General features: G+C 47.3%; 1 protein-coding gene across 1 annotated transcript in view; it reads right to left on the bottom strand.

Annotated features, from left to right (window-relative positions):
* LOC108550039 (protein groucho-1) overlaps positions 1 to 17080 on the bottom strand; it is a 219883-nt gene extending 202803 nt beyond the window's left edge. Inside the window, exon 1 of the mRNA XM_017903637.1 lies at positions 16180 to 17080. Within this exon, the coding sequence (XP_017759126.1) occupies positions 16180 to 16242 (63 nt within the window). The 5' untranslated portion in view covers positions 16243 to 17080. The remainder of the gene's footprint in view (positions 1 to 16179) is intronic.
* Positions 17081 to 23123: the final 6043 nt, after the last annotated feature.

Genomic DNA, 23123 nt, shown 5'->3' with positions numbered 1-23123 from the left:
TCCTTTCTTCCGTTACTTTTTTCTCCTTTTTCTTTTTCACTTCGCGGTAAAAAGAACACGTGCTATGCAGATTAGTCCTAGAAACTCGAATCGCTCGACTGGAACGTGACGATTTATTTCCAACGAGCCGATATAACGACGAATTAACACGAATACGATTCAATTATACCCTGGAAAGCGGCACGGACTTAATCGATATTCAATCGACCGATAAAAGCCGGAGGAACGAAGACGGAGTGCGGACCACGATAAATAGAAACGAAGACAAGGACAATGAAGGAGCTGGTGGAAGGGGGAACGGGGCGAGTGATATATACGTTTCTCTGTTCGGTGTCGACGACTCGACACGCGTTTCACGAACGAACTTCTCCAAGGGTATACACGCGTATCTTTCTCTCGTAGCGTCTGTTTTATTCGTGGCCAGCTCCGTGCCACGACCACGTTTCTCGCGTCAATTTTCCGCGATTATGAACGGTAAGATGATTGGTCGAGGGCAATGGCACCGGCGTCGTTCGGTCGCGACCTCTTTTTCTATACCTTGTTCCTCTATACGTGGCTGGCGAAACTAGACAAAAGGTCGTAAAGCGGCACTGTTAGGCTATTTGTCTTATTGCTTCGAAATGGCAACCGTTTGGAAAATTTAATCCCGTATCGACTAACGGTGAACCTTACGGCCTACACAGCCCGGCTTCTTCCACCTAAAAGGAATTCCAGGTTAGACCAGACTCTGTCTCGACCTTGGAAAATTTTCGACCGCTTGGAAAAAGCGATAATACATTCAGTCTTGGACAAAGACTGAACGGAGGTAGAACTTTTTAATGGTGGATCACTTTTCCGTCAATGAGCACTCGGTGGGTCTTCGAAGGGTCTTAGGGCCCCAGGAGCGTCATAAATTTCAGTGGTGACGACTGGAATATTTCGACCTTGGCAGCTCGCGAGTTTCTATTTCCAGGGAAAACCTATTCAGCCGAAGGTACTCTTCTTCCAAGGGTCCTGCTATCCCAGGGAAATTGGAAATCGACCTTGCACGGAACACTGAAACGGTATTTCCGCTTCCTCGTGGGGCTTCTCCTCTGAGAACCTTCGCGAATGGGATATAACCTTTTGTGTTCCCTCCTGCAATCCGTTTGCCTTATTTTTCTACCCATCCAGCAATCGTGTAACGGTACTCGTGTTTGTGAAGACGGTAGGAGAGCAAATATGCAGTTGGATCCTCTGTTCGGCTCGCTGGGAGCTTGCGGCTGGTGCACGGGGGGAGGGGACGAGGTCGTGGGACACATGGCGGGGACCAAAGTGCAATTAAAGGCGTCGAGAGATCGATTGTACGGAAGAGTCGTAAGCACCGGAAGATGTTAAATAAGCCAGCGGTTTGAAGATTAGAGAACCTGCCGAGGAGCCAGGCCACGGAGAGATAAGAGTGGCATCTCGCAAGAAAACTGGCACACTCTGCTCCGAAACCTTGGCTTAGCGAACCCATTTCAGATAACGAACTCTTCTTTCTCTTGGGTTATTCTCCGACACCTGCAACGCTGTCTATTGCACGTTGAAAATAAATTGGCCGCTCAAGACTAAACCCTTGCCACATGCTTCAGCGACCGCCATTTTCCCTTACACTTTTCCGCGTTTGCCGATCGAGAAAATCTGCAGGGGCCTACTATGCAATCCAATCCTCTTTTTACAACATTTTGAAGTGTAACTTTACAGGTAAAAAATTTTACCCGACGTAAGGCCCAAAATTCATGTACGAGGTTAGTCCCTCAATCGGCGGTGAAATTGGGATGCAAGCGATTTTACGCGAAAAAGTAAATCGAGAATGTAGAATAAAGTTTTTTCGTACGGTGCCCCGTTCTCGAGAAAATTGGGTTCAAAGATTTATCGGTTTGCGCTCGCTATGCGTAATCATGTCTGCAGATTAATGGCCACTAAATGCCCGCGGTGAGAAAAGTGAGGAAGTAAAGCTAATGCAAAGTAATTTATTTCATTGGGAATATTTATGAACGCAAACAGAACCAGGGATATTAATCTACAGCGATATCTGTCAAGTTCAGACGTGATTAGGCGCGCGCCTACCGCGCAAATATTTAACGTCAATTTCCTCGAAAACTAAGCCTCGTAGGGGAAAAGTTGTTCCACATTTCTCGCTTACTTTTTCATGCAGAATCACCTTCGGTTCAATTGTGCTGACAAAATTGTGTTGACAATAAAATTATCAGCAGTTACAGGGATATCGTTAATTTACAATGTTATTTAACTTAATTACGATAAAATAGTTCGGATGAAAAATGAAAGTAAATGTACTCCTGTCAACGTGTTACGAATAATCAGTTTGTCAGTTTGATATGATTTTGATTCGAAGCGAGAAAATTCTCTCCGCCCACATTTTTTGAATTTCGCGGTAAAACATGGACTTGGGTAAGCAATCGATTTATCTGGAAAAATGCGAATATTTTCGAACCTTCGACAGGTTCAACATCCCCAATTAACACTCGAAGGTTAACGAACACTCTGGGTCCCCTGTCCCGTCCCATAACCTCGAAGATCCTCGCGAGCAATAAAATAAAAGGGAAACGAAATTCCAAAGACACGCGACCGACAAAGAAGCGCCGCGAGGCTCCCTCGACCTATCTCATCCCGCGGCGAAATTTCAGAAAATCGCAAAAACGGCCGGCAGCATTCCAGCACGGCGCGGAACACGCGATTGTTCCGTGCGATTTACGCCCCCGCGCCGCTGGCGCCCTCGCGGCGCGGTCGCGGCAAGCATTGAAACATGGCCGACCGCGGGGTGCAGGCCCGCAGGCCAGTGTCACTGTCCTGCGCCCGAAAAGAAACTGATTAGTGCCCTGAGCGCGCTAGTCGAAGGCAAATATTTGGACGTTTCTCTTTTCCTTCGTTCCACGGCCGTCTGTATAGACGGTATCCATGACGACGTGGCCTAAGAGATATAGATGGCGGGGCGAGCGGCGCGAGAAGGAGATGGAGAAGGAGTGTGCACCAGGCCCGACGAACGTCCGGCAAATATTTGCATAGCGCGGCGGGTTTGCGGAAAACCAGTGTGCCCGACCGGATAGACGTATTCGAAAAGAATATCACGGCGTAGACGCGTATGTACACGCCGGGCTGGAAAAATGGCGGCGAGATCCGCGGACAAACGACGCAGATGGCGCGGCTGTCGATATTAATTCGGAATTAACCCTTTGCACTCGAGAGGTGACCCTCAGTCACCATTACACAAAATTTGGAAGATCGATATTAATTAACCCTTTGCACTCGACGACTTTTTCGTTACAGAAAAATAGTAATTCGACGACTTTCTGTCACAGAGTCGACGATATTTTTAAAATGGTAAATGAGAAATCATATGCAAATTAAGACGTAGAATTATTTTGCTTCCACATTCCACACGTCCTTAGGTAATTTTAAATTTGATATATTAATTAACGTCGATCTTTGGAATCTGATTAAAGGAGTTAATATATCAAATTTAATGTAACGTAACAGTGTGCAAGGTATCGAAATCAAATAACTCTACAATTCTATTATTATAAAATTCTTTATTTACTGCTGAAAAAAGTATCGTCAGTGTTCTTTGGAATCTGATTAAAGGAGTTAATATATCAAATTTAATGTAACGTAACAGTGTGCAAGGTTAACTCTACAAATAACTCTACAATTCTATTATTATAAAATTCTTTATTTACTGCTGAAAAAAGTATTGTCAGTGTTTTAATAGAGAATCTTTGATTTTCTACTCTTCTCTAGCCAAAAAATCGTCGAGTGCAAAGGGTTAATCTCTCGCGCAACGGTAACGCGAATTCTTCATGTTAAACCATATAAAGGTGCATGAAGATGGGTTACATCGAGGTTATGTTTAACCCTTTGCACTCGACGATTTTATGGCTATGAAGAGTAGGAGTTCAAAGATTTTTCGCTATAAAACTGACGATATTTTTCTAATTCTCTTGCTGCTACGGGTGACTATAGCCACCGGCTACAAAAGCTGAGTAGAAAATTAATACAGGTGCAACTATTCCTCTTAGCTCTCTTCGCAGAGAATTGCAAGCTCTATTGGGATGGTCAGTTTTTCCTTTTCTCTTTTTCTTCGAAAAATTTGCGTTAAAAGACCGAATGCTAAAGATTGCGCTATCCTAATGTTACCCTCTTTGACAAGTCGCTTCGTTCTACGAGGTTAAACAGTAAATAAGAAGTCGTGTAATAATTAACACCTAGAATTATTTCATTTCGATACCGTGCACAATGTTACATTATCTTACATTCGACGTATTAACCACTTGAGCTGGAAAGACGTGCCACGCACGTTGTAATGCTTTTATCGCAGAATCGTTAACAACGTGGTACATACGTCGTCAGGCAATTGTTGCAATTGTTATAGAAACACTGGACCATTCTGACACACCTGTCTGTGTTTATTGGTAGTGCAAGTGGTTAATGAACTTCGATCTTCGAAATTTTATAAAATGGCGAGTGAAGGGTAGCTATCTCGAGTACAAAGGATTGACACTAGGGTATGGACAAATGAGCGAACCTAGTATGCAACGTTAGGCATCACGGCTCTAAATACATAAACATGATGAGAGATAAGATAGACCTGGGTCTAGGAGGACCCAGGTATCACCGTTCGGATAACAATTTTCGCAATAAACCAAATATGTTAACGAGTTTGGTAAATCTGTGAATTATTCGACAATGATCTCCAGGTTATATATACGGTGGAGCAGTGGGTGAAAATTTGCAAGAGTTGGAGGATATCTGTGGGTGGTGAGAGCACTGAGGGCTCGTGGCCGGACGAGATTCCGTGGTCCTGAAACGCGGCAGGAAGGAAATCCCTGGGTATTTCGTTTTAGGTTCTTCCCGGAATCATCGACCGTAAAAAGATTTCCATTCGCTGGGTATTATAGGTGTTATGGGTAAAATCCGTTCAGAGCTGCACCTCTAACTACCGACACGCTCTCGCGTTTCCGCTTAACTATTTTCTCTTTATTTTTATCCACGCGCGAGAGATTGGTCGATGGATTATCGGTGCTGCTTTTCCAAGAGCTGACTGAAGGGATGGAAAGACTTTTCGTTTAGTTTCGTTTCGTTTGAGGGTAGCTAAGGGTGTCTTAATCCTGTTGCAGGGGAATTTTAAATTGGGGGAAAAAGGAAAATATTATGGAGAATAGAGTATGAGAATTATAGAGAATAGAGTATGATAATTATAAAGAATAGAGTACAGTATAGAGAATAGGGAATAGAGTATAATAATTATTGAGAATGGAGTATGATAATTATAAAGAATAGAGTACAGTATAGACAATAGGGAATAGAGTATAATAATTATTGAGAATGGAGTATGATAATTATAAAGAATAGAGTACAGTATAGACAATAGGGAATAGAGTATAATAATTATAGAGAATAGAGTATAGAATAGAGAATAAAGTATGATAATTATAAAGAATAGAGTATAGTATAGAGAGTAGAGAATGGAGTATGATAATTATAAAGAATAGAGTACAGTATAGACAATAGGGAATAGAGTATAATAATTATTGAGAATAGAGTATGATAATTATAAAGAATAGAGTACAGTATAGACAATAGGGAATAGAGTATAATAATTATAGAGAATAGAGTATAGAATAGAGAATAAAGTATGATAATTATAAAGAATAGAGTATAGTATAGAGAGTAGAGAATGGAGTATGATAATTATAAAGAATAGAGTATAGTATAGAGAATAGAGAATGAAGTATGATAATTATAAAGAATAGAGTATAGTATAGAGAATAGAGTATGATAATTATAAAGAATAGAGAATAGAGAATAGAGAATAGAGAATAGAGTATAGTATAGAGAATAGAGAATGGAGTATGATAATTATAAAGAATAGAGTATAGTATAGAGAATAGAGTATGATAATTATAAAGAATAGAGAATAGAGAATAGAGTATAGTATAGAGAATAGGGAATGGAGTATGATAATTATAAAGAATAGAGAATGGAGTATGATAATTATAAAGAATAGAGAATGGAGTATGATAATTATAAAGAATAGAGTATAGTATAGAGAATAGAGTATGATAATTATAAAGAATAGAGAATAGAGAATAGAGTATAGTATAGAGAATAGGGAATGGAGTATGATAATTATAAAGAATAGAGTATAGTATAGAGAATAGAATATGATAATTATAAAGAATAGAGTATAGTATAGAGAATAAAAAATAGAGTAGGCTAACTGTTGTGTAATGGTCTAATAATATAATATATTGCGACAGGATTTTATTTGCGGGCAAGGGTGTTTCATCTCTCTTGAAAATTTTCAAATTGTGAAAAAAAATATCATGAATTGTAAAGGATAATAATTATTGTGATTTGAGTATCCATTGTGTAATGGTCTAATAGCGCGATATATTGTGACAATATAGGATTTTTATTTTATTTCTGGACAAGGGTGTCTTAATCCTCTCAGGGTAGAATTTTAAATGATGAAAAAAATAAGAATTAGGGAGAAAAAATAATAATTATACTAAACTAATTGCTCTTTATACAATGGTGTAATACTGTAGCGTATCGTGACGAGGTAGAAATTTCAAAACGTTCCAAAAGCGGTGTTAGCAAATATAACTCACAAACGGCTCCATGATACATACCCGACTCCAACCTACCTAACCTGTTCTGCAATAAAATTATATATTACAGTAGAATTAAAAAGCCAAGGAAAAAGGAACAAAATTTTTAAACATTCCAAAATAGGTGCTAGCAACTTTGACCCATAAACCATTCCATACATACCCAACTCCAAACTAACCTGTTCTGTATAAAAATTCCATATCACGATAGAATTAAAAAGGCCCCCAAAAAATTTAGAATCATTTCGAAACAGTGTTAGCAAATTTGACATTTCGATATGAGCCGTTCACTGCACAAATCGATTAACTGCACTTTTGGAAAAATCTTAAATATAAGCGTCAAAGCACTTGGTAATAGTCGTAACTATTTATATTTAAGATTGAGACCACGAGTCAGACTCGAGATATTCGTGTTTGGCCTGAATAGTTTATAACGTGTCAGACTCGTGATATTCACGTTTGACCCGAAATGTCGATCACGAGTCAGACTCGTGGTATCCACGTTTGGCATGAAATTGAACAACGAGTCTGATTCGTGATATTCAAGTCTGGCCTAAAATTGTCATCACGAGTCAGACTCGTGGAAATAGTGCAAGGGGTTCATCGATTTGTGCAGTGAACGGCTCATATGTACCCTACTCGAACCTGACATGTGTCTACGTTAAAATTCTATACTGCGATACAATCGGAAATTAAAAAATAAAAGTAAATCGGTAGAATGAATATTAACCTAATCAACCTAATACCAACCTAACCTAAAATAAAAATTTCATATTACGGTAGAATTAAAAAGGCCCCCCAAAAATTTAGAAACATTTCGAAATAGTGCTAGCAAATTTGACATTTCGATATGCACCCTATTCCAACCTAACATATTCTGCGTTAAAATTCGACAATGGAATCGGAAATTAAAAAATAAAAGTAAATCGGTAGAATGAATATTACGACCCAAGTTCCTAGGAAATCATCAACATTTCATTCTCGGAAACGTCCAATATAATTAATGGCGAGCAATCGAGCATCGTACATTTCTATCGTTTACTGCAAAAACCGATCCTCGGGCGAAATAAAAGCAGATTTTTTCCTCATCTACACGGGAAACGCATTCCCCGTATCAACGATATCTAGAATGGCCAATGTGTTTTTAAATCTGTGGAAACCGTAGCCATAAAGCGTCGACGATAAATTAACCATTGCCTTTGCCTGGAATAACGATTCGCAATTCTAATATGTCGTTGAATAATAGCCTGGAATCACCGTTCCCATTCCAGCCTGGAAACAGTGGTAAATTTATCACCGGTTTTCGTAGCAGTATCTCATAAACGGTTGATTATAACCTTGTGTTATTCAGCACTTTGAATCACCGCGCCGAAACGCGTCATAAAACGGTTTTATTAAAACCGTAACCATCACCTTAAAATCCTCGCGATTAATGATCAGAAAAATTCCATCGAGTTCCAACGCTGCGCGACGAGTTTCGCGCTCCGGGCCGGTCCTGGAAACGGGATGAAATTATTCGCCCAAAATGTGAACGAAAATACCGCGAAATGCAAAAATAAGAAATAAAGAAGGAACAAGAAATAAAGAGAAAATAAGAAATATAGCGAAAATAAGAAATAAATTAAAATTAATTCCTGCCTAAATTTTGGACACCCGGTAGATTACTGAAAGGAGCGGGGAGGGGATGCGAATATATATTTGGAGATTTAGGGAATTTATATATTACATTTTTTTAATTTATATATCGAGGAGATAAGCAGTATCGTGTTTCTAATTTTGGAATAAAGAGAGTTAATTTTATACCAGGAATATTAACAAAATTTAATATAACAAAATTTGTTATTGGAGATTAGCGGAATCGATTTTTAATCGCGCGATTACTTCGAGCTGCTGTAAACAAGTTGGACGTGTAACTTGCGTTTAAATACGCGGTGGTACTCGCGTATTTATTACCGGATTATTGTACCATTCCGCGAATATAATAATTTCGAACAATCGGTATGTAACGATTATTAACCATTTAAATGAAAAGATTTATCGTCGGCGTTAAATTGAAAATAATTTACGCGGAATACCGGGATAAAACAGTCTCGTACGCCAATTTATACGCGTTCCCTTTTCATATTATTGCCAAAAATGTCGACGATTTAATCGCAGAAAATTCTGGAGTCGCGAGTTTCCTGCGACGAAAAAGGCTAATTACAATTAATTTAATCCGTAAATATCGATGATAAAATCAACCACGGACGATAATAGGACCGTATAAAGCTTCTGCCGATACACGATAAAATCAATCGCGAAAGGAAAATTAAAACGATCCCTGTACCGATCACACGCGTCGAGTTCGACATGCCAAGAACGGAGCTCCCGTATACCGTATGCTGTTCATCTGAATCGGCTATCTCGCCGCCAGTGCCTGCCGCGACACGATAAAGACGATAGAAAAAGGCTAGGACGACACGCGGTGGGACACGCGGATGAGTCACGGCGCGTCCCTCCTATTCGAACTTCTTTAGAAGCGTGTTTTCGAATCACCGACGGAGACCGTGGCATTTTTCGCGGCGTGGATGCCCGCAGCGGATAATAACCCCCCGCGGTGAGAAATTACAGAGTCCCAAAGCGCCAGGATTAAAGGAGAAAAAAAGCCGTGGTGGGGGAAGGCGGGAGCGCGGCGATCGCGGATACGCGTTTCGGTATTACAGATCGGTGCGCGCGCAGGCGGTGTGCGTGCCGCCAGCGGCGATAAGTAATACTACGGAGTCGATTGTGCGGGCTGGAAGAGAGAGGCCGCGGGCAATTTTACGCGGGGCAGCGCGGACGGGGAGGGGATGCGAGGCGAGGAGAGAAATGTCCGCAGTCACGGAAGAGGAGTCATGGAAACGAAACGCTCCGGTGTGCGGCAGCGTGATGTAGCAGCCAGGAGCAGCACACAGGCCCATAGAGGGGGGAACACGACAAACTGCCAAGCCTAATGCCAATTAGTGCCATTCTCCTGTACGAGCAGGTCCGAGGGGACTTGAAGAGGCTTCCTCGGACTTTCTTTTTCCCCTCTATCCACCTTCCAGCGAGGTTTACAAAGCGGTTAGGCGTATTTATCGCGCTATATACATGCATAACGCGTACACACACGTGATCCCCGCGTTCGTGACTGTTCGTGTGTGTGCGGCTACGCCACGGTATCCATCGCTCCTTGCCAAGTGCCTGCACGCATTATTCGAGGCGAACGTGCACGAAATACTTATGTACTCGCACATTCCACTGGAGGAGCGTGCACACGCGCGCACGACCTTCGTCGGTGGCGCACACGGACGCAAGCGTTCGCGTCGAACCCACACGTGCGCGCGCAGGCTCTGACGAGTCTCGCACACAGTCCAACGAGCTCACACGCACGGGCACGCTGGTCCGACGTTTTTTCTTAGAGGGTAGTTCGATTTATAAAGCCGTGACTAACGAGCCGTGAAAATCGCGAACGGTCCTCCGTATCGAATGCGCGCGCAGCACCTATCGCCATCTCGCTCGCTCTCCCCGTTCCCATTCGCCCGGACTCGGGCGAAGAAGTTATTAGTGACGCGAATCCGGTTAATTGCACGTGTAATCTACCGTACCGACCGATTATCGTAACCATAAATGTTATGAATAATTAAGATCGAACGGGAGCTCGACGTTGCGTGCACTAATGATAAAGTATCGACGGGTGTAAACGCGGGAACGAAGGAGCAGGGCGTACCAATTATCCGCTACCCCGGGAGTGGTGGGGGTAGATGGACGGAGGCGGAATTCGTAGCCCCGATCTAAACCCTCATTTAACGAGTCTCCGAACTGTGCTATTCGAAAGGAATCGCTTCTCCGTGAACCACTTCATCGAGAGGTTAATACTAGAAGCGACTCGGCTTCACAAGCGGAAGATTAACCGGTGGGGAAACGATCGAAGAATAAGTGCTGGAACGAGATTGCCTGGGCCACGTACGAAACGCGAGAACCAGCCTCCCCCCTCTGCCACATCCTCTCACTCTATTTCTCCTGTCGAAAGAGTTAAAAGGAGCGCGCGAGAGATGGCTGTAGGTAATTCGAGAGTTATTTAAACGAGCACGGAAGAGAGGAGTGGGGCCCGTGGAAGCGGAGAGTTCCATTCCACTTGGAAACGCATGCAGACGTAAACACAATCGCCCCGGCACAATGGATTATGTTCCGAACACTCCAGGAACCCTTGTAGCTCGGTTAAAACGGACAGTGTCTGAGAAAGGTCGACAAGGACGCAGCGGAACCCCGGTTCAGTCAGCAGGGCCTATCTATAGAGGGTACCGGTGGAAAGATAAATAATTTGGCTGAAAAGCGTTGCCGGAAGACAAACAGTCGTGGCTCGAATGTTTCGCCCGAAACGCGCACGACGAAAGAAAAGAGCCACGCGTCCCCACTCCTCGCCTATACCCCCACTACTCGCGCTCGTGTAAGCCGCGCGACATAGCGGCAGACCGTGCAAACAAATTTCGCTCGATGGGAAATATTTATTGGCCGCGGGGAACGATGGACGTTTCCCGATATTTCCGTCTGTCTGGAACGGTATGCACATTTTAAAATCGCGAACATCTCGAACGGGCTGCACAGCCGGAAGTGCACACTCTTCACGGAGCATTATGCGATCGATTCGAGCCGGTCGGGGGATTTCATCGCGTATTTCGCGAATTACCGAGCGACGGCCAACAATTTCTGTCCCTCGTTAGCGCCGGTATTTACGAGAGGTTCTCCATGAATTCGTAGATCACCAAGCATCCGCGTATATGGCCGCGAGTTTACTCCCACCGGGTAGCCGAGAAACTGCCTGCCCCGGGCGAGGTTTCGCGCTATCCGATGCTCTTATGGGCCGTCACTCGACCGGTATAGAATTATCTAGAGAGAACGAATTAAGTTTCTCGCAGATTTTTATTTCGCTATTTAAGGAATACCATAGTCGGACTGATGACGTTCGTACGCTCAAAATGCTACCGATTATGATTATGTTTCAATTCATTTTGAATCATAGAAATAATATTTTCCTTCATAGTGCTTATTTTATTTTTCACTATCGGATAGGTCTAGCTTTATGCGTTAAATTCACGGTAAAACCGTGTATATTCGTGTTTTCTAGAATTTCAATCTGGTTAAAATCGTAATAAGGCAATTCTCGAATTTTTTAAGAACAATTCGAATCCCAAAGAAGTCAATATGATAATTTAAAACACACTCCGGATATATGGCCACGATCGGGCCCCGCGTTCGGCCATATATCCGGACGATGTTCTATATATACTCGTGCATGCAAGATGTACACTGTCGACGGGATCGGGAATGGATCTGTAAACGAAAATCCGGCGGTGGAAAATGATTGTAAAGCAATAAGGAAGAAACGGCCACTCGCTGTGGGATTTCTCGAGTAGGATGTTCCTTGTTGAAACAGAAGACGGAACCAGAGGGGTGGCAAAGTAACCACGAGGGTCCATGGGTAAAGCACTCCACACGGCTCTCTTCTCCTTTGCTCTCCCAGTGGACCAATTTACGGCACCCTGAGGACTCGGGTATTACGCTTCACGCTCGGGGGTTCGTTTCTGGCCATTGTTGCGCCAGTCAGGGGATTATTTCGGCAGGGACGAGGGATGCTTTCCCCGGTTGCAGTCGTTCGCCTCTTTCGCTCAGCTACCCCCGGATTATACGTTCCCTCGAGCACCTGCACCCGAGCTAAACTGTCCCGTCTGATCATTTCTTCTATTTCTTTTTTTTCCACCGCCCTTTCCCCCTTTTCTCGTCCCCCTCTGAATTTTTTTTCTCTTTTCGGAAGTGAGAAAGCAAAAGGTCGAAAAAGAGGAGCCCCGGTAGATCTCCGGCTATCTTCACTGATTAATTCGCCTCCGATATCGGAAAGAAATCCATTTATCGTAATAAGCTACTTCTGCGAGAGTTCAGACCTCCGTATTCCCGGTGCCCCCAGACGGCCGACTATCGAGAGACCCATTAAAAACTCTTACAAATAGCAATTATAAACGGGAAGCCGGCGATAAAGAGCGTTCGTCCATTTAATTATCTCAGTCTTATTGAAGAGAAAACTAGGCGAGCGTGCACGAGCAAATCAAATCGTTTTATCGGTATCCGTACCATGAACCTTAACACAGTACGATTCCCGTATCGACGGGGAATCGTCTTTTTACGCTCCCTGAAAGTTCTTATCGGAAACGAGCCGTCTGCGTTATTCTTCGTCCTCTAGCTCCTCTCCCCTCTCACTCCTTCCGCCTTTTTCTCCTTTTTTGCACCCTTTGTTTTACGGCACTTCGATACACCACCCCCCTCCATCTTCCCGTCCGCCGCCGCGATACAACGTTCCCTTTTTATCGACAAGATTTTTACGGTCGTACCACGTTCCGTGTACAATAACACGAGAGCGGCAGCGTAAGTGAATCTCGAGGGCGCCAGTTCAGAGAGTAATGGAACAGACAATATGTCGCGTCACATAGACGAGCCGGAGGGGAAAGCAATACGCGCCCCAGGTGCCGAATAAACGTTATAGGAGGATACAATTTGGCCATACTCCATCGAGCCCAGTCAGACGCTGCTGCTCCGTTGGTACAGTAGGTCGCGCGAAATGATTTTTTCCGGTCGCCGCGTTCGTTCAGCCGGGGTAATTGTATCAACGAGCGAACGCAGATGTATATCGGGCTAACGATGGAAACGCGGCTGTATATCGATGAAAAATGACCGATGAAGCAGAGGTTAGAAAGGGGGAAGGAGAGAGAGGGAGAGGGAGAGAGAGAGAGAGAGAAGACGGAGGATGGTGGATTAAACGAATAAACGGTAAAACAAGTATAAACGCGGAGCGATAACGTCGGTTGTGGAACGAGGCAGAACGCGGGAATTAAAACAATCGGTCCCCCCACCCCGCCCGTCCCTTTCACCCGGCCCCTGCCCCCACCACGCGGCGAACAAGAAGCAGCAGCGTGTAATTACCGCGAGCGGGAGCACGAGATCGCGATTCCACTCGGCCAGGAAACGTATAATGGGAGTATAATGCGTGAAATTTACCGGGCGCATCAGCATAATGGACGACGTGACGCTCAAGATATCACTGTGATTCCATATTTCCGTGCCGACAGCGCGACTCGATTCGCCTCGGCTCGCATGTCCCGCAACGACGTGCCTCCAACGACGCATTACTATGTGCATCGCGGCGTCGAACGGCTTCGAGGCTTAAAATCGACCGATTATCGTTCCACGCTGCTTACAAAACGTTTCCCACTCCCGCTCGAGTCAAATGTCTGTTTGCCTCGTGAAATTCGACCATGTTGTTTGCGCGTGTTTCGCTAGATACGCAGAGAGGGTAAAAAAAAAAGAAGGAAAGGAAACAGAATGAAAATAAATGATAGAGAAAGATGGGAGAAAAAAATATTCGTTTCGCGTATTCGATTTCATCGAGTTTTCAAAAGTTTTTTCAGCTGTGCACGCATCGAACCGCGTATACAGAAGCGTCGAGGCAAACGGGCCGATTAAACGCATCAATATTTACCGAATCAGGGCCCGTCGCGAGTGCATGCCACGGTTTACAGAAGGTTATGTTCGTCTAATACCGTGTATGCGCGCGCGCCTCGTCACCGATGCGCTACCCCCTCTCCTCGCGCCTATAGGACAGCGAGGCAACTATCTTTCGACCTTCTCCGTCCTCAGTTGTATATAGCCATCCCTGGTTCCCTCGATCCCTCTCGCTCTCGCTCCCTGCTTCTTCACGGCACTCGACACAGAGCCACCTTTTTTCCACAACATTGTCACCGCCTTTCGAGGGACAGCCTCGACTCTTTTGCCAGCGCTGTTTTTTTCCCGGTTTTTTTGCGCTTTGTTCGTTCCCGTTTCGCTCTGTCTCTGTCCCCCCGTCGCGTTTCTCGCCCTCCTTTTCCCCCGCTGCTCACCACGTGCTACAATATCGCCGGGCCGCATCCGGTGTAACGCCTGTTATTAGGGATGGGCCAGATGAAGCTTTCATTATTCTATCCGAGAGGGTCTCTTTCCACCCGACAACACACCGTTATAATACAAAGTAATGGCTGATTTTTTGCTTTCGCCTCTAATTATTATGATTATCGGTACCGGGGCAGATATAATGGCAACGGTGAATGATGTAATTTTTCCTGGCGAACACACGTCGCTGTTACGTCTCCGCGTCACCCCGAACGCGAGAATATCGTCGCGCTAATGCGCATGCGCGCGCGGTTAATCGCGCCCAGCGACATCTCCGCGGCGCTGTCGTCGTAGTCGGACAAACGCAATAAACATATCGCACACGCACGTTCGACGCGCTTACATAAAGCCACGCTCTTTCGTTTTTCATTCCCCCAACCGTTTATAATATCCTGTTCATCGACCGGCAAGAATTTCAGCGGCTAAACTCGCCGTGAAACTATGCCTCCATGGTGCACATATACAACGCCTCGGCCAATCTTGTACATCGTTATGGTTATGTACAACGAGCGAGACGCTTTAATCGAGGCAGCTATTAAAGGCCGGACACGAAATCCACGGAGAGAGGACACGCAAAGAAAAGGAGTCTCGCGTAACCGATTCATGGATCTTCGTCTTCGATTCACGGATCAATAGGCTCTCCCCGTCCCGACGTGGCGCGAGACGAAGCGGCTTTTACACGGTCCACGGCTAACCTCGAATTCGTGACGGGTTCGCGCGCGCGCGAACACGCTCTCGCCGCGGTCCGATATCTCGAAATCTCGAAACGAGTCGAGGGGTTACACTCGCGCGCGCACACACACATCCGTGCGCGCCTCCGAAGGCACGTGTGTTCCACACGTACGCGACGCACACCGGTAACTTACGCGCACAAGCATGATGAACGTGTGGGGCACGACGACGACGCACGTGACCGCATCGGCGGCAATGAAACGAGGCGCGTGAAGAAACCGCGCACGGATCGGTATTATTATCGGGTGTTCGACCAACGCCGGTGTTTCTATTTCGATCCGGGGAATGTTTTGACGTGAGCATGCCGCTCCTTCGACACGGGTGTAACAACGACCGCGATCCTGTTCCATAATCGGTCGGCGTGTGTCGGGAAAAATTCTAACGGAGGATTCGTAATCCGATCGATGACGATCGGTCGAAAGGTGTTACACTGGTTTCTACGCCACTGAACGTGATCGGAATGGCGCGCGTACGCGTTGCACGTGAAACTCGAGCCAAGTCCCTGAGCTTTGCGCGAGTTCGCCTTACGAGGTACAAATCGCTCAAACCGCGTAACAAAGGCGTAACGTGTCGGGAATTACACCTCGGGAAGCGTTGCCGGCAATTTGGAAAATGGAGATAAACGAGAGAATCGCGGGATGGTTTATGCTTCGTTATCTCGTTAACGGAATTTATTTGGACGGTGCTCGAAACGGTAACAAACATGGAACAATTTACGAATTACCAAATGAACGTGTACTCGCAGCGACGGAACGTGGAGAAGCGAAAAAAAACATGGAAGAAGGTAAAATCGATAAAACGGAGGAGGTAAAAAGAGATTGGGAAAGAATAGTTTACTCACCGGATGCCTGGCAACGGCGGCGGCGGCCACGGCAGCAGCGTTGATTCCAGCACTGGGATACATGTTTCCTCTCTGGTTTCAAACTAGTAGAAAATACAAACACCGTTGTATATGTTCTCAAATCACGTAAGCGATATGCTTCATGTCACGCAGCACACCAACGACAACAAATAACAATAACAACGATAAACAAAAACACCTCGAATGAAATCGCCCGCGTGGGCTACGAGGACGAGCGACCCTTAGGACAGCTCTGTCCGCCGTTCTGTCGACGCAATTCGATCAAGAAGGTCCCCGCCTCGGAAACACGACGATGATCCATCGGTGTGTTTGTCATCCACCTCTACCGCATTCTCATCGGTAACGTGTAACTTCACCCTTCCGAACGATAACTACTCGTGTCACCACTTACTTCGACCGCCTTCTACGTTCATCGAGGTTAAACGTGACGCCGACGCCACGAAGAATCCCGTTGGGCACCAAGAGCGTGGCGTGCCCTTTATACGGTCGGTAAAACAGAGCAAGAACCGCGTTGAGAATACGCCGAGGAGGCTCCTTTTTCCTCCGGATTAAACGAAAGAAGAGAAACTACCTCTCTTCCCCCCCTAGCCACGGCTACACTTCCTCAATGTTGAAACACCATCACACAGAGACACTGCACTTAGTTGTTTACGAGCTAAACGGTGGCCCGCCGCCACACTTTGAGGTTAAGTTTACCAACACTAGCACGCACACGTCTTTCCGTTGGTACGCGAGGAAACTTTTTAGGCACCGACAGGGTAGCACGTCCGGGAAGAAAAAAACCGAGAGCACCGATCGAACGAAACCGAGCGATCGCAACGTGAAAGCGAGCACGAAACGTTAACGCACAGACGGACAACAAGAACAAACCTCTCTCCACAACGGCCTCGGAGCGACTGATGGACGAGCAAGTGGTGGGGATAGTATCCCCTCCAAAGCAATCTTTCCCTTCCCCCACTACGGCAGGCCGTTACTCCACAGTTAAACCCGCCAAGCACCCCCTCGAATGTCTCTCCTCGTTCTCGACGCTCGTATTAACCGGCGCGATAGCTCCTTCACAATTAAGTCGCGTTACGTAAGGGTCTCGAAAAGGCGAGCACGAAAATCACGGCTCGTTAAAACGTCGGTACGTCCTCCCTCTCTCTCTCTCTCGCTCTCTCTCTCTCTCTCTCTCTTTCTTTCTCCCTCTACTCTCCTCGCTCTTTCTCGCTTTTTGCTTTCTGGCACTCTCTATTTCATAGCACCTGTCGTCCCTATCGTATACTTAATCTGTTTTATCGGCCAACGGACGAGGCACGGATACGTCCATCGTGATTTCGGCGCGCTGTTGACGCGATGAGTGACCCGACCATGGCTTTAGGGCCGTTTTAGTTGACCGTAATTAATCGGGTTTCAAATGAACGGTTATATTCGCGTTAAGCATGGCGCAATCGAACAATATACATCGATTCTATTATGTACACGATCAACGGTGATATGTTTGCTCTGTCCCTCTCGTCTGCCTCTCTCTCTCTCCGTCTTTCTCTCTATCGCCCCCACGCTTCCCTCGCTCTCTCTCTCGCTATCTATGAATTATTTTAACGACTACGTTTTTTTCGCATTATGTCGGCGTTGTGAAATTTTATGCCAACATCTACTATTTCTGTATTAATGAAAGATGATTCAACGCGCTCATTTATCAATGTTGATTACGTTCGTTTTTTTCCATTCCGCCGATGGTATTATCGCTGATACCACAGTTAACGAGTGTGTGCAAATAATATTTGTCGACTACATCATTCAACTACCTTTGGAATCTAGACAATTCGGAGTATCAATCTCGCGAAATGCGGCGCAATGACTAAGGGAACGCACGGTTCTCGGAATACTTTTTTCGTACTGCTGCCGCTGCTGTTGCTGCTGCTGCTGCTGCTGCTCCATTATCTCTGCCGACCGGTGCTTCGCTTTAACAGATACAATTGAGAAAGATACATCGTTAGCCCGTGGGCGATATCGTATACGCGAATCGTGTATTCCGTTGGTGTACAGGTCCGGCGATTTTTGCAAGTTGAGGCACGAAGACTGGAAGCCTCGAAAGTTTTCGGTCCCGCAGATACGGTCGAATAAACGAGAGGACAGGGCGCGGAACACGGCGTGCCATGCATACGCGTAGGTATTAGTTGCTTCTCTCGGTTCACTCAGCGTGTGCAAACAAATCGAAAGTTTTTCGCAAAATGGCCGTCACCGGGCTGACACGGATGTCCGCATAAACTCTCTCCTTCTCTCTCCCTCTGCCGCCCTCCTCTCTTTTCCCGTGCTCTCTCAACTGGCCGCCGACTGGCTGCCTCTCTCGCCACTCGTGATTTCCCTCACTTCCCACACCACCACAAATATGGCGCCTCCACCCGTTTTCCCAACCCCTACATCGTGCCTCTATAAAGCGAGAGGAACGGCGAAAGGGGAGAAGAGAGAGAGACAGATAGACAGCGCGAGGGAAGGAGCGGAAGGGCGACAGAGAGGGTAAGAGCGAGATGGCGAGCTATGGTTGGAATATATACACGCGCATCCAACGCGATTGTGTCCGAGTATCCGTGTGTAGCGAGTACGATCCTATGCGTGTGGCAAGGGGGTGCCCCTATGTGAATATCGCGCAGCACACAGTCCCAAGCAGTTTCCTACTTGATTGCCGCTATCGTCCGCTCGCTTCGTAAAGGAACTGCTCCGCGCGGACTGTCGTTGCCGCCTCGACCAACCGGAGCGCGTCTAGCCGCGACTTGGCCAATGGAGAGGGAGCGAGCCCCACCGCGCGACCCGACCGCTGCAAAGAGTCGAATGAAAGCGCGACCTCGGCCAATGAGAACGAAACTTTTTGAGTTGACGCTCGTACGTCAGATCCGCGCGGAGTGTTGCTCGAGCCCCACGGATGTTCCTATACGGAATGAAGGTGCTACGCGAAGCCGCAGCGAAACATGAAAAATAGGGGGCTACATGAGGAAAAACACGGAGCGGGTAGGAAGGAGGAGGGCTCTGTGGGATGGATCCTACGAACCGAGACACCAAAGGCTGGCGCAGTCGTGGTTGTGTGGGGCAGCCAAGAAGGAGGGATGTCGAGGATAGAGGCCGAGGATGAGAATGGAAAAGTAACATAACGAAACGTCGATCCCATTACCTGGAGCTCTCTCGCCCTGCCGCCGCCACCGTGCACCGAGCCCTGCTTTCGACCCTTAATCCAAAGGAGGATTAGAAAACCCCATTGTCATGCTTCGCGGAACGCGGGATGGGATATATACATACATATGTACAGAATAGCACTCCGCACAATTTCTCCCCTCCTCTGCCGCCTCGCCTCCTTTCGCTTTGCACACAACGGAGGCGGTGGTGCAGGACCCTCCTAATGAAATAAATACGTGACGTGCCGTGCTAGTGACGATACGATGGTAGTTCTGTTTATCGCCAACCATGAACTTTTTGTGCGATGCACAGAAACGTTCAACCCCACCCCTCGCGCTCGACTACTCTCGTTTTACCGTTTTCCTTCCTTCTTCCGTCCTGCTTTAACTCGGTGCCGTCTGGTTCGCTCGCTCTTTATCTTGTTCCACGGGGCGAAGAAGGAATATAAGGCAGTGCCGTGGAGTGTTGGCGAAGCTGTCGGTCGCGCTTGGTCGGCTGCGGTTTATGCGGAGCCGCCTTGCCTGCCGCCTGCCGCAGCCGGTTTGCGTGTTCGCCCGTGTTCGCTCGGTAGATACGTGTCCTCGGTGCGGCTCGGTGCTCACCGAACGACCATGGACGCGCTCAGCTACGGAGAGTAAAGAGGAGAGATCGAGGGAGAAAGGGTGAAGAAAGGACAGAGACGAAGGCAACGGGCCAGAGAGAGAGGTATGTACGCGGCGAAATGCGAGGGTGAGGGAGACGCCGGTAGGCGGCAGAACCAGTCGCTGCGGTCGTCGCGGCTAACCGCGCCGGTGCTCTCAACCCACGGCGACCTCGGTAACCGCACGAAGAATACTGCCTCTTCTCCGCGATGCTGGCTGCTGCTACCAAGCTCTATCGCCGACTCGCAAGAAGCTGGCTTATTTCTTTAATCCGATTCGCCCGCGGAAATCGTATTTATTCTCAAAAATTAGAAAAATTCCCCGCGTTTCTTTATTTTCCCTGGGTCGCGTTTATCGCGGTAATATCCTACGTCATCCTTGTCGTCATCTTCGTTCTCGTCTTTACCTTCGTCTTTGCTTTCCGTCTTCGTTTCTTTTGTCTCCATTTTCGTCGTTGCCGTCGTCGTCGTCGTCGTCGCTGGTGCTCAAAGATTCGACTCGTAATATATCCGTGAGATTACACCGTCTAATGGACGTGATAATTTGTGTACGGATAGGAAACAGGTGTGCTCATTCTCGCGCAGGTTGTTTCGTCATCTATAACCGCGGCCATTGTATCCCCCCGCGCGCGAAAGAAGTCGTTCGCCGCAATGTAAATATTACTTTGGCCGCTACTTCTATTTGTAGCCGTTGGTACGCGAGAATTTCCTGCTCGGAAAATCGCCGGGGAAAACGTGGAGTGGCTGGTTTAATTAATTATAATTGGCTGAGTGCATTGGGCAACCGCCTCTTCTCTGGACCAACGTCCACTTCATCCGGCAGCCACGAGAGAGGGAAAGATCTAAGAGCTTGACTTCTGCTCGAATGAGAATACGTACGTCTCGCCAAGTTGAAGAGGATTTGCGAGGATGATCGAGCGCTGCGGGCTGGCCATTAATATATTTGAAAGAGGCACCGTTTCAAACGGATCTCCGAAATAATTGAACGTCGAATGGCCGCTAATAACGTGCAATTTGTATATCGGGCAAACATCGATCAACCGGCTAGCCGGCGAGACAAAAATATTAATCACATTTATTAATTACGCAGGAAATTGAAGGATCGAGAGTGCCAGGCTACACTTTTAATTTTATTCCCCCGCGTATACACACAGTCCTGTCCATCCCGGTGAATCGGAACCGAGCAACGGAACCGACGTTATCGACCGAGTAACATGCCGCGACGTGCTCCGACGTATAACCTTTATATCCAGAAATCGGGCTTCTCGGAACGGTTTCTTCGCTCCGTCCCACGCATTGTCCGCCATAACACCCGCTGGATCGAATGTCTAAGCGGACCACGAGGAGCATCCGGGGCTAGGGATATCCCTCCGCCAATCCGAGCGTCGTTTCGTGGAAATAACAATGGCCGATATTTGGCCAGAAAAAGACCAGACACAGCCTCTTCGCAACGGACGATTACCTCGTAATTGCAAGCAACGCCGCGCTAATTTCGCTAACCACGTCCGATACAATTAGCGAGTGCATTTAAAAAGATCACGGGCGAAATTAAAAATACGGGAATGGAGCATGGCGGCGAGTCGGAGCAGCTCGTAGTAGGTAGCTTGAAAAAGCGCGTTCGAACAAAGGGAGGAAAAAGAGGGAGCGAAAGAGGAAAGAAATAGAGAAAGGGAGGGGGAAGAGGAGGGGACCGATAAAGGACGATGCTCGGTCTTTTGGCAAAATATCGCGTTGCGGCTTCGCCACGAAAACGAATCTAGCAGGCACACTCACGGCTGACAAATGTCTTCCGCGGTTCTGGCAGCGGCGTACCGTTATCCAAATTACAAATAACACACCGCCGTCGACGTTTTATCCAACGCCCGGAGACAAATTGCCGCCGACTTGGGATGGGTTGCCTCGAAATTATCCCCACCATACCGGCCATGGTGTAACCGCGCGTCGTGGACTTCGTTAATACCGGTAGTGGCTCGGCCCCTTGCTCGGCACACGGAATTAACACGGCGAAGTGTATTTATGGATCCGGCCCCGGCCAGGTAACCCGAGAAAGACCCTGCGCTACGGACTCGCTTCTTCCCCATTCTCCCCTATTCTTTTCGTGCTTCCCTCGCTCGGCGTACCAGCCCGGCCAGCCAGTGGTCGTCGAACGCTTTCTTTTTTCCACGAAGGAGGATTAATTAATGAGCCTGATCCAAGCATTACCCGCTTTACAGACCCAGTCCGTGGCCTTCGAACCGCGTCCACTGGCGTGGGAATGTCCCCGGCAATTTCAATTTCGTTAATTATCGCAAAACCCCGCTTTTATTCCGCATAACGATCCGGTTTCGAGCAGCGGACCCCCGTATTCGGTATCTCCAATAACTTTCCCATTAAATCACGCGCTAGCCGTCCACGCGCATTCCTCCTACTTTCAATTTTTATTTTTTCTTTCCTTTTCTCTTCTTTCTCGAGAACCGCGGTGTAGAGTGGACGTATCGGGGTATCCTCGAGCCCCGAGTAATGGACTTCGGCTGATTCTCGGGCGGCGGGCCCCGCGCGAGGCGCGGGGCGCCCGACGCGCTAGCGACGACGCTGCGTCTCTCGCCCCGACCCTCCGTCGTCGTTCGTCGCCCGCAAAAAACACTCGGCGCTCGCGACTCCGTGCCGCGACCACGTGATCTCTCGTCGACGGTTTCTTCTGCCCGTGATGCCGTAGTTGCCGCGCCGCGGAGTTATCGTCGCGGCCGCGGTGATCGGATAACCGTCACCCCACGCCATTGGGGTATCCGCGCCGCACGGGACGCGGTACACGTGTAGCCACGGCGTGTAACGCGTGCTCGAATATAGCGTGTTCGGTGTGCAACAGTGCGTTCGCGGAGTGCCGTGTAACGCGCGTTCGCCGAGTTACACGGGACTCGACACGCCGGCTAGGTATTTTTCTCGGGGCCCCGGGCCGCCCGTTCCTTAATTGAAACCTTTTGTCGGTGGAATAAAGCGTATTCTTGGTCGACGCTGCGGACGCACAGAAAGGGGGTGGAAACGGGGTGAAGGAGCGGTAAAAGGAGTGTCGGTGGAGGGGGTGAGAGCGAGGACGGGAGGAAGTGGCGGGTGGGGGTTAGAAAAAAGGAGGAAACGCGGGAGGAAGTGGTGGGGG

Source organism: Eufriesea mexicana, unplaced genomic scaffold, assembly GCF_001483705.2.
Source record: "Eufriesea mexicana isolate 0111107269 unplaced genomic scaffold, ASM148370v2 scaffold2458, whole genome shotgun sequence".
Lineage (NCBI taxonomy): Eukaryota > Metazoa > Arthropoda > Insecta > Hymenoptera > Apidae > Eufriesea > Eufriesea mexicana.
This window is presented reverse-complemented; position numbering and strand designations above follow the sequence as displayed.